General features: G+C 37.2%; 1 protein-coding gene across 1 annotated transcript in view; it reads left to right on the top strand.

The window, feature by feature from the left end:
- The first annotated feature begins 397 nt into the window (after nucleotides 1-397).
- LOC138028692 (uncharacterized) overlaps nucleotides 398-12041 on the top strand; it is a 13315-nt gene continuing 1671 nt past the window's right edge. The window contains exons 1-9 of the mRNA XM_068876292.1: nucleotides 398-1677; nucleotides 3988-4168; nucleotides 5117-5401; nucleotides 6522-6677; nucleotides 7180-7251; nucleotides 8122-8208; nucleotides 10305-10509; nucleotides 10922-10979; nucleotides 11573-11867. Coding sequence (XP_068732393.1) covers nucleotides 1013-1677; nucleotides 3988-4168; nucleotides 5117-5401; nucleotides 6522-6677; nucleotides 7180-7251; nucleotides 8122-8208; nucleotides 10305-10509; nucleotides 10922-10979; nucleotides 11573-11867 — 2004 coding nt within the window. The 5' untranslated portion in view covers nucleotides 398-1012. The remainder of the gene's footprint in view (nucleotides 1678-3987; nucleotides 4169-5116; nucleotides 5402-6521; nucleotides 6678-7179; nucleotides 7252-8121; nucleotides 8209-10304; nucleotides 10510-10921; nucleotides 10980-11572; nucleotides 11868-12041) is intronic.

The raw sequence follows: 12041 nt of genomic DNA, 5'->3' as shown, positions 1-12041 counted from the left end.
TTTGCATGTAAAAGGTGTCTGAACATATGCTCTTCTGCTCTTTTAATCAGTCGCACTGTCGTCCTCAGTCGAAACATGCAAAATAACCTTATACACCATACTCCAAAATGACCACTGATTTCTGCGCATACAAATTGGCCCTTGTTTGGCCTCGTTAAAGATAAAATATTCTTTGAATTTTAAGCTTAAGAACGAGGCATCAAGGGCTAATTTGAATAAAAAACAAAAGAATATTTAAATGGCGGCCATTTTGGAATAAGCTGCATTGCTTAATTCATTTAGATACATTTTACTGTATAGTGAATCGTGAAATGTCCGTGATTTGCTCTGATTTGTTAGGACCTTGGGTCTTGTGATGCAAGTTAGGCGAATGGAAGGAAAGACTGGGTCTGAGGTTGAAACAGCTGTTACAACAAACATGGCGGCCCGGTGTCTGGTCAAGAAAGGAACACCTGCCGAAATGTTTACATATTTTGCGATTTTTCTTCACAAAAACGTCACTTATGCTCAATGGAAAATAAGGTGGGCAGGCTTGGACCACCCCTTAGGGACAAAAAGTGCAATGAATGGCTTCCATATTAAAGTGACAACGAAATGAAATGAACTCATTTCCTGGCGAAGATCTTTGTTCATTGACGTTTCTTGTCATCGCTTACCCAAATGAAAAAGTAAACAATTTGCGGTAAGTAATCTTTTCGCGAGCGTTGAACGTTTAACAATAGATGTCGTTATTATTTAATGAAGGCAGCGAGGAGTCTAAAGAGAAAACAGATTATTTTGTGATCATCGAGACGGGCGCAGATCTTCACTCCATGCGGTAGATCGACATTAATATATTGGAATCGAATGTCATCGATTATGTCTTGGTAATGGATTGTCCGAAGAGTTAATTGATTGACCGATGTAACCGTCAAGTCAAGTTAAGCCCAGACGCGTTTCCTGTATTTTGACCGGTTAAAACATTCAAGTGAAATCCGTCGCACGTTACTGGTGTTAACGATGAAGTTCTAATATGGCAGGAAACTCATCTTGTTTTGTATGTAAATCGAATTTGGAATCGTGCGAAAACGCAGTCAGCTTGTGGTCCGCTCAAAATATCAATCCTTCTTCACGTTCAAATGCATTCAACTCAGACGAGCTCAGGCGTTGTCATCAAGACTGTTTTGTTTGCGCCGTATGTAACTCCTCACCCGAGGACAAAGCACAAGCATACAGTGTTTCAAGACACCACTGTGGTCAAAATGTGGAGAGTGACACGCTGATTCAAGCATTAAACGACTTCAAAGCGAGAAGTCTTGCTTCAAAAGCAGCGCTTGAGAATACTGAGTCTAGTAAAAACTTTCTTAAAAGCACAGTGGGGATATCCGAACTGAAATGCAGCTGTGATGAGCCGCAACACATCGAAAGAGTGGCTGGTTATGGCGTCGAATGCACTGAGAAGAACTGTCCAAAAAGAGAATTTATCGCAAACATATACAACCATCACACAAAAAGCTTCTCTGATTTTGGGTCGTTGAATACTGGTACACAACTGAGTTCTGTTGCTCCCGAGAAATTTTATCGCGAGTTTTTTCATGGGCTAAGACATTGGACATACTGCGCTAACGAAGATGATGTCGGAGTGTTACTGTTCATCTTAAAACCAGAATCAAGCCCCCAATCAAGAGGTTGTTATCGGTAAGTTGTTTTGCATTCGTAGGGAAAACAATTCGTGCTTATCTGCATGAAAGTAAAGAAAACGGATAAGCTTATATTTTTCGCTGAGATATCCTATTTCCATTGGACTGTCTGAGGTATCAGACACTTTCAGAAAGATTATAATATTTAATAATATAATATTTTGTGACCAAAAACAATCATTGAACTGTTGGCAATATGGAAAAAATAATTTATCGCCGTTGTGTGCATTTTTTTATGCCTGGTTAGTGAATTTTTGCCTTATATTTCATACCACTTACAAAGGCATAAAATTGTACTTGTAGGTACACGAATTGGATATAACCGACGAGATAGTACAAAGCAACTTTAGAATCTGAAATGAGCGTGAAAATGCATGTAATGGGTTGTCAATTTTAATTTTCTTTGTTGATAGTCCCACAGGTGCACTTTCATTATTTAAGTTCAAAAATCAAAATTAACGTGTCTTCATTTTGATTTTTTTGTCATGTCTTGCTAAGAGACTTGCCCACCAACAGGAAATAAAGGAAGTGTTTGGCTCTACTGATGTTTCCTTTATGTGTATTGAGCATCTGTGAATCAATTGAAGCTAACACAGAATTTGGCCCTTTGGAAGTTCTAATTGTGAAAGTGGGAACAAACCACAGTAATTCCATGATCACTTTCCTTAGAAAGTATTTCTGACATTTCATAGGCCAGTTTCATAGTTTGTGAAGATACAGACAATTTACCCTTTTCTGGGTATTCACTGGGATTAGGGAAGTACTGTGCGAGATGTATTGGCTCTGTACAGAACATAATTTGCATTATTAGTTTTCTCAGAGATGAAATTAAGCAGAGTGGGTGGCATAGATCTAGACAGAACTTTATTCTAAATATTATTGCCAATTGTTCAGAAATCATTGAAATCTGAGGTTAATAGGGTGAATCCGTCATAAAACTGTAGTAATCCCATTAAACTGACTGGAGTGATTCTGCTTGAGATTATAATATTATTATCAAGTAATTTAGAGAGGAGCATTTAATAATTTGTCGCTGCATTCTTGATGAAACACATTGCATTTGCAATTGAAATAGAAAGGGGTGATGACTTCATTAAAGGAAAGGAGAAACTTTGCTTCTTAGAATTTCACAAGCTATGTTTTGCTAATTGATGGTTTGTTAAGAGACTCTTATGAATATTAATTGGCATTTTGCCTCCTGTCCAAAGTCATATTAAATTTCCAATCTTATATATTAACTTTCAAATAAACAAGTAATATTCGTGTATTACAGTGGGAATTGTGCTGAATATTGTCTGAGGTGAATTTAAATATTCAACTTTTACTAATAATATTCAATACTTTTTATGTATTTATTTTTTTTAATTTCCTTTAAGAAAGCCCTTGTAGCTATGAATATCCAGTAATCTATTACGTAAGGAGGGAGTGCTTCTTCGTATATATTATATAGTTGCAAGAAGAGATGCTTCAATTTTTGGAACTAATGAATATCATACAATGTACATGAATACAGTTGGGAATGTGAAAATATTTATCTCATACCAAACCCTATCACAATTAAAAATGAGTCCAGTCCTCATAGTTGTCTTTGAATTAATACTGTACATAACATACAATTTTGCTGTCAAGTACTGTTTGGTAAATGAGCAGGAGCTATTTTCTTGCATTTTAAAGCACAGTGCGAGTTTATAGAACAGCTTCAAAAGCATGTCCCTCTGGAGTCAGAACAAATTGTTAGAAGAGAACATTAGCATAGAAGAAAAACAAGCTATGCCTTATAAGTATGCTTTATGTTATAAAGGATGCTAATGAGGAGACTGTTTTATTGGTTTTTAAAGCCCATGCATGTTATGTTTTTTCGATGACCAGATAAGCCATTTTTCTCATGAATTATTAATGAAATTTTGAAGAGAATTGACCGAATGCATAAATGGCGGCCAAAAATGTATTCTTTTGTTTATGTGCTAATGAGACTCACTAGCCTCGCTCTCAAGCAACCTTTCTTTTGTATTTTGTTCACGCAAGCGAGGCTAGTGATGCTAATTAGCACATAAACAAAAGAATTTTTTTTGGCCGCCATTTATGCATTCGGTCTATTAAAGGTTTATTAAAATTATAAATGTTAAGAAACCCTGGAGTAATTGGAGGAAAGCCCTGCTGAGCAATTATCATGAGAAATTCTTCATGGTTTAACCTTGAAAGGCACCATGTTCTCACCAGGGGGAGGTCCCTACTCTCCAGGCAAGAATGTCACCAGTAAGCAAGGAGAGCACCCACTCCAGTCACTATTTATTTTTATTTTTGGCAGAGTTATGGTTCGATCAGCATACTACTTAATTTTTGGACTTCTCTCCTTGTCAAATCAACAAGATAATGTTCCCAGCAAAGAGGAAGTGGTTCAGTTTTTAAGGCGACAAGTTAATGTCAAGTCCTCCATGAAGGCTATTTCAACTCCACTGGCAAAAACAGATCTTCTAAAGATGGACAGTGTGAGTGATACAATGTAAATGGTTATTATAAAGAATCAGATCAATGTGCTCCCCTGGTTGAAACCTTTTTTAGATATTTTTTAAGATGATTCCAGGAATACTGCAACATGAATCTTCAAAAAAGCTTGGCAAGATTGGATCCTTAGTGACTTATTGTCAAGATCTTTAGATTCTGAAAGATCTTTTTCAGATCCAGCCATTACAATCATCCCTAAACTTTCAGTTTATTTATCAGTGTATCTGTCCTTGCAATTTGAGTTCATTCCCTAGTATCTTAGTTTGCAATATAGTCACAAGGTATCCTTTTTATTTTAGCATTTGAACATTTGCAAGGGTCCTTAAAGATTTGCTTACCTTAAATATCCTCCATTATCCTCTATAATTTCTAAGAAAGAAGAAAATAAACAGACTAGAGTGACAGTTCCCTACTTCGTGTTTTGCACCAGGGCAATAACTGTCTAGTATGGAAATTTTTGAGTGATATTATACACATTTTACAAATTATTTGCAACATTTTTATAAACTTGCGAGAACCAAATCTGAACTTCCAGCACATGAATAAACTATACTGCGTCAGTCCAAATGAGGTGTTACTGCTGTGAATAATAATAAGAATAATAATAATAATAATAATAATAATAATATAGTATCATTAATAGATTTGGTAAGTGGGGAGGGGGGGGGGGGGGGGGGCGGGGTAACATTTATACACTGATAAGTGGGGGCTTATTTGAGAGGGGGGCTTAACAGAGGATTTAGGGAAGGTTTTTGGAAAGGCAAAAGCTTCCATTAACCTTGATTTCTGTCTCTAATAAATATATTTTAAAATGCTTACATGATTGATAATCCTCAGGTGCAGCATTAAGTAAGTAGTTGTAAGGATGATATTTCATCCCCATATTCAAAGAGTAATGATGAAGTATTCATAATAGATGCTACATTTTGCAGGCTTTTGTGAAACAAGCTTACAAGTTTGGTGTGATTTACATGAAGGAGAATCAACAAACTGAAGAAGAGCTGTTTGGAAATGAGACACACAGCAAAGCATTTGACCACTTTCTTGACCTTCTGGGTCAAAGAATCCGACTCCAAGGTTTTGATAAATACCGTGCAGGACTGGACAATAACAATGACCTAACTGGGACACACTCTGTTTACACCAAGTTTGCTGATAACGAGATCATGTTCCATGTGTCCACACTCCTTCCATTTGAAGAATTTGATTCGCAGAAGGTACAGTTATTAATTAATGAGGCTTTTGTTTTTCAGGTTATTATTTAGGTACTAGTCTCTTGGTTCTCCTCTTTTTTGATAATAATAACTTTTGAAAAAGGGTGTCTTGAAAACGAAGACCCTTAAAGACCCCAAGAACTCAAAACCGAAGAAAGTAACCCAAAACCCTCAATTTAGCTAACCCTAGGCCTAAAGTTGGTTTTTTAAGGCCTATGGTTGGCAAAATTGAGGGTTTGGGGTTACTTTCTTTGTTTTCGAATTTTCAGGGTCTTAGGGTGTTCGTTTTCAAGATGCCCTTTTGAAGTAAGTGGGAAAATCATTGGTTATTGTCAGTAGGGAGAAGGAATGATACGGTAGTGCACTTCAATTGCCTTGATTACCATTGTGTCCCAGGGTTGATTCCTCGTGTTTGTTGCCTGTTTGCTCTGCTTCAACCCAGGTTTTTTTCTGTTACAAAAAGGCAACATTTGATTTGATTTTATTTCCTATATATTGGTTTTTCTCCAGGTATACTCTGGTTTTCCCCTGTCCTCAAAAACCAACCTACCATTTGATATGAGTTGGTTACTGCATGGTTTGATTTGATTTCGGTACTGCAGTGTCTCCAATTAGTGTCCAGTAGTCACTTTACTGGATAAGTGATGTTTCAGCTTCTGAATACAGTGGGAAAATGTAATGACTCGTCACAAGTATAATCAAAATTTATTGCAATATAGGAATCATCAATCACATGAGTAAATCAGAGTCCATCCATTTCGCAAGGACAAATTGGTTATCACAGATAACTCGTGTCGCATGCACACAGAATGATAAGAAAGCCAAATGAGTCGAAACGTAACAAACATCGGCCTACTAGAGCCAGATCCCTATCTTAGCAAACTAGTACCAGGTCCCCATCTTAGCTAAGGTCAAACTGGTTATATAGTGAGCATGTTGTGTGTGAGCAATGTTACACTCTACTGTATAAATTAAACCAATTACCACAGAAGACCAATTGCAAGATGATTTATGTCATGTCATGTGAGACAAGTCAATAATAAAATTGCAATAATGATGATGGTGGTAACATTATTACCAGTATTATTGTTATTGTCTCATGAACACTTAATTTGTTTTTCAGCTTCAGCGCAAGAGGCACATTGGAAATGATATTGTTTGTATTGTCTTTATGGAGGCAAGAAACACAAAGTTTATTCCAGACTGCATCAAATCCAACTTCCTTCACAGCTTCATTGTTGTGCAAGTTGACGTGGAAAGGAATCCTCACCTTTACATGGTGAGTTTAAGACTTGAAGCCTTTGAGCAATAGGCCTCTTTTTTCGAATGACAGCTGTGGTAAATATCTTATTGTAGGAAAGGCAGTGTTGATGCTAGATTGTCTAAAGAAGATCCTGTTCAATATCCAGTTGTGTTTGCCTTAGGAACAGTCCGGGAAAAAAAGCACTGTTCAAATTGAAGACATCAACTAGCTAACAGGACATATATCAACTTCTTTGCTGGAGTGGCACACTTGAAAGCTGAAAAAGGGGTTTCCAATAGCTAATTCATTCCAGCGAAACTGAATCACACCTGGGAAGAAGAGTCAGAGCAATTCAAAACATCAAAATAAATGAACAATGTGCAACACACATGCAAATTGCTTGCATCTCACACAAGTGCTCTTATTGGCCATCTTACTTTCATGTGGACATGCAGAGCTCATTCTGTTTTTCTTTTTTTAATCATCGTGTAATTTTCTCATCTCTAATCTAACTATTATCCTTATATTTTTTTTGCAGGTCTCAGTTGTGTCCAGAGCTGATGTCCAGCCCTTTGATCCTCCTTTGCATGAAAAGCATGTGTTTGAAAAGGTAATAATGACCTAATTGATACAAGGTGTTTGATTTTTGTGCAGAGCAAGGTTAGTATGGTAATCTGAGAGAGCTGAACTTTAACCAGCATCTTTGTTCAGGATTGCAAGTTATGAGGTGCATGTTTGTCGCAAAAAGTCCAGTGGAGTCAGAGTGTCAATTGTGTCGGGCTAAAGAGTTTGTAAGAGCTAATGCATTATTTTTAAGTCAGTGGTTATGAGTGAAAACCTCTAATGGTTACCACTGTAATGTTTATTTGAAGAGTAGAGTTTGGGGACACTTTTTGAGATTTAGTGCTTTTATTTTATAGTAAATTGGTGGTGTTAAAGTTGATGACAAGGGAAGAAGAAAATTTTATGTTTATCAAAACTTGGAACAGTTTTAATTAAAGTATACAGGTCACTTGATTAGTGATTTACAAAACCTTTACTAATTCCAAACTTAGTACTGGTTAGGTGTCATTAGGCCTAAAAGTGATGTTTACGCTCAAGGTTAGCCAATTTGAAGGTTTTGAGTTGCTTTAGTTTACGTAAAACAATGACCTGTAACAAGTGACCTGTGTTTTAAACCTGCCGCAAAACTTACCTATGCGTCCTGGATTCTTTTGATTGTTGGTAGACTTTGTTAGGTCTTCACTCTACTCTTTGGATTTTAGATCAACTGAGAACTCTAGTTTTTCACCCTCCTTAGACACAAATGCTTGGTTTGATTGCTTTTTTTTTTTTTATGATATAAATGCTGTAACACTAAATTCATTTCATCTTATATTATATGCAAATATGTGTCAATCTCACGGTGTTCTTTTTGGGATGGGATATTTTCTGAATATTTAATTTAATTTAATTTCAATTTATTTATGTTTGCTGTAAGAATGATGAGTTTAGAGATTGGATTCTGAAGAAGCTGATTCATGCTGAGCAGGCCTGCCACAGAGTTCCCAGCTTTGCAAAGCTACATGTGAGTGTTAGTAAAGTTAACATAAACATTTCCATAGTAACAGGCACTTACAAAAGTTGCACTAGATCAACTCGGATCACTCAGCTTGGATGGACGTAAAAAAAAATCTAAGGCCTCAAGAAATCACCTTACCCCTAATCTTTAAGCTAGCCTTGGTGAAATCGGTGAAAACGTTGAATGGTTTTGGCTTACTAAACCGTTGTTCGATCCAAGTTGATCCACTCCGACTTTTGTACCTGCCCCAATTAGTAACTCACTTATGTGAAAGAGTTGCCAAAAAATTTATACTGTCCTACTTCATGTCAAAGAGTTTTATTTGACTTTGGATTATGGAGTAGCTTTTTATATGGCATGACAGATTACCACAGGGAACACTGACCACCATAATGTGGACTACATCAAGTGGTCTGTGCAAAAAGGGCGTGAGTTCTTCCTCTTGAAATAAAGGAGATAATATTTGTTGACATGTATAATGAATGATGAGACATTTTTATCAAAAATATGAGGGCTGTGATCTTAAGTCCTAGTGTAATAATAATTGATGATTGCCTTAGTGCTCAGTTGTTGGGATCATCAAGGACCTGTTTAATTCTTGAGGGTTTAGAAACTTTTCAAAATGGTATATTTTAGAGTCCTTGAATCTTGTTGTATACCGGTATGTATCTTCAAACAGAGGCCATTTTGATGCATGAAAATGCACAAGTATGTTGGGTCTTTTTTAGTCTAAAAAGTCTATTGAAAGGTCGGCTTTCTGAGATAGGTATCTTAGGGCGCTTTCAATTTGACAGAATTGAAGGATCAACTCTGCAATGCCTTCAAATTAACACACTTCTAGGATGATAATATATACTCCTCCACAGGAAGGCGAGGGATAATATCATGCGAGTGTTCCTTCAAATTGTTGCATTTCCTTTGCAAACTGACAGGTTTGGCCAGCCGGCTTTAACAAAAGGAAAGCATCTCTAGTTTCTTAATAATCAGCTTAATGGTCCCAGTAAGGTACAAGGACTTTCAGCAAATGGGTGCCTTGAACTAGTTATAATTTTTAGGTCACATGTCTCAGGTTTTTACTGAGTATCTGGTGAGTCACTGCAACATCCTGCATCTGACGGAACAAGACCAGCTTGTATTCAGTTGCTCTCCATTGTTCTTGCACTTAGAGCCATGTAAGATAATATGGCCATCTCAAAAACAAACATTGATGTGCCTTAAAGTGACTATGTCATGCAAAATGACGTGAAGTGAAGTGAAGTGAAGGTATTAGTCTCTTCCCCTCAGGGCTTTTCAGGACTAGTTTACAATGCTTTTTGTGGGGGACTTTGGCCAGACTGCTTGTTATGCAGTTTACAATAATTTATGTAGGAAGTGAAAGATGCCCCGGACCAGATTAGGTCAGACCACAACATCAGCCTAGGGACAATGTCCCCTCCTCTTTTTGAGAAGTGAGTGGGTTCTTTAGCATCCCATAAAATTTGATTTCCAACAAGGGCTATGAGACGGGACCTCCGGTTTACAGTCCTTATTCGAGAAGACTTGAAAGTCTAACCATTTGCCAGAGTGTAATTACAAAGGCAGCACTTTCTCCTCGGTTATTTGAAGACCCTGAGTATTGGTCTGGCCGGAGTCGAACTCACAACTTTCGGGATGGCAACCTGATGCACAACCAACTGAGCCACCTGTGATGTAATTTTATGACACCCAAAATGCCCAAAAAGTAGAATGAAACATTGCAATAACCACTTAAAACTGTTGAACAACATAAAAGAAATAAAGCAAAAGGAAAGAGAAGCATGGATGGTCACAAATGGACAAGATTGAAACGGATTGCATTTGGATAACCTTGAAAAAAGTTGGCCTGACGTTTTTTTTTTTTTTCAATTTCATGGTGAATTGCCTGGATAAACGTCTTTTTGCTCAGAATCATCTTGTTTGTGATGCAAGGATAATTTTATCAGTAAAGGAATTCCATGATTACCATTTTCGAGTTTTAAACTCGATCTTGATTAAATACAGATTTCCCTTAAACACCCCAAAATAAAGTGACATGGCCCCTTGAATCCTGGTAACTTATTTCAAAATGTCTGCATTTTTTGCAGGCTAAAACAAGAGAACTGATATTGGGAGGACTTTTCAAGTCTGTTGACGTAAAATCCCGTTCTGAAGAAAATAGAAATAGCTGTCCTAACTCATCAGTAGTTCATGATCACCAATGTCATATCACAGCTGGACAAGTGACCAGAGATTTCAGTTGCATGAATTCTGAAGGACATAACAGAGAGGACACAGTTGCCTTTTTAGTAGGTAATGCATTTGTAACACTTCCCTAAGCATAGTATTTTCTAAAGATACAATTTGTGGTCCCTGACAGCCTTTCTTAGCACCTAAGAAACAGTAAAAAATATTCATCTTTCAAGGGATGCTCGGTTTGATTCCTCGACTCTGCGTCAGATTTGAAATTAATTTGTCGGTTGTTTGCTCTGCTCTTGTTCGAGAGGTTTCTCGTTAGACACTTTAACTCTTTCTCTGAAAAAAAGGGGGGGGGGCTTATTTCAGAGGGGAGGCTTAATAGAGGATTTATGGTACTATAATGTTCTCCATTGCAATGTTGCACCCTTAACCCAGTAAATCTTTATTGCTCGGATCATTGAACCCCTCAGTGCTTTGCTGCATTTTATAGTTAGATGCTCATGAAAATATTTTGTGATTGATGTAGGAGACATAAAAAAGAAGTGCTTTATTGGAGTCAAGTCTGTTATGATGTCTAAGAGCAAGTAAGGGATTTGCTATTTTGTCATTCATTTTGTCTTCTATGGTCATTGAAATTGCACTGTATTAGAAGGCTACAGGAAAACCAACAGGATAGATATTGCCAATTTGCAGACATTTTGCAATCCACTGTCACCGTACCCAGTACATTTAATAACAATTAATAGCAAAACCACTAAAATCATGGTATTGGTCATAATGCCCTTTTCGTGGCAGTTGTCATCATTGTCATCTTCACAACAACCAACATATTAGAATCAATACTAACATCATAACCCTCATCTTCCTCATTATTATTCTTATCCCCCTTATCGTCGTCGTCGTCATCGTCGTCGTCGTCATCATCCATGAGTTGAGTTTCAGTCAATCTCAGTCTGACTCTGAGGGTTTTTCTGCGGGTACTCTGGTTTTCCTCTCTCATCAAAATTGACTTTCAGTCATTCAACTAAACCCAGCTGCAGACAGATACCCTCAACAGGGATAACCGCTGGTGTCCTTCCCTTTCAATGAATTGAATGAATAAAGTTGCTGTTATTATCATCATCAATAAAGTCGTTATATCTCGTCTTGAAGGTTTTTTAAAATTATTTTAAAACAGGGTATTTCACAAGATCTTTTCTCAAGCCATCCCTTCTGCCAACTCAAATGCTCCGGTTATCAAGACCAGTCCATCTTCAGCATCTCCAATTTTAAGGCGCGCAGTGTCATGGCGTCCTGGACAACTGGTGCACACAGGGCTCCGAAGTGGCAAAGTAAACTTGGAGAAAATGCGGCGATGCAAGTCTTTGAATGAAGCTGAAGATCCTTATGTTACTTTGGAATCCTTCACTGATTTTGAAAACAAAACAGACAGTGAAAATCCAGCCGTAATGTCACACCTACTTTGGCAGAAGGTAAAGATCTAACTTACTTTGGGGCCTAAATCGATCAACGAAACCCTTGTAAAAGAGTTACCTAGGTGAAGGCTAAAAGCAAAGGAGCATTGCTCTATTTTCTTTTACAAGATAGAGTAATGAATTGCTATTTTCTTTGACAAAATAGAGTAATGAGTTATCTCGTATGCTGTG

The sequence above is a fragment of the Montipora capricornis genome, chromosome 13 (genome assembly GCF_036669925.1).
Source record: "Montipora capricornis isolate CH-2021 chromosome 13, ASM3666992v2, whole genome shotgun sequence".
Classification (NCBI taxonomy): Eukaryota; Metazoa; Cnidaria; class Anthozoa; order Scleractinia; family Acroporidae; genus Montipora; species Montipora capricornis.
This window is presented reverse-complemented; position numbering and strand designations above follow the sequence as displayed.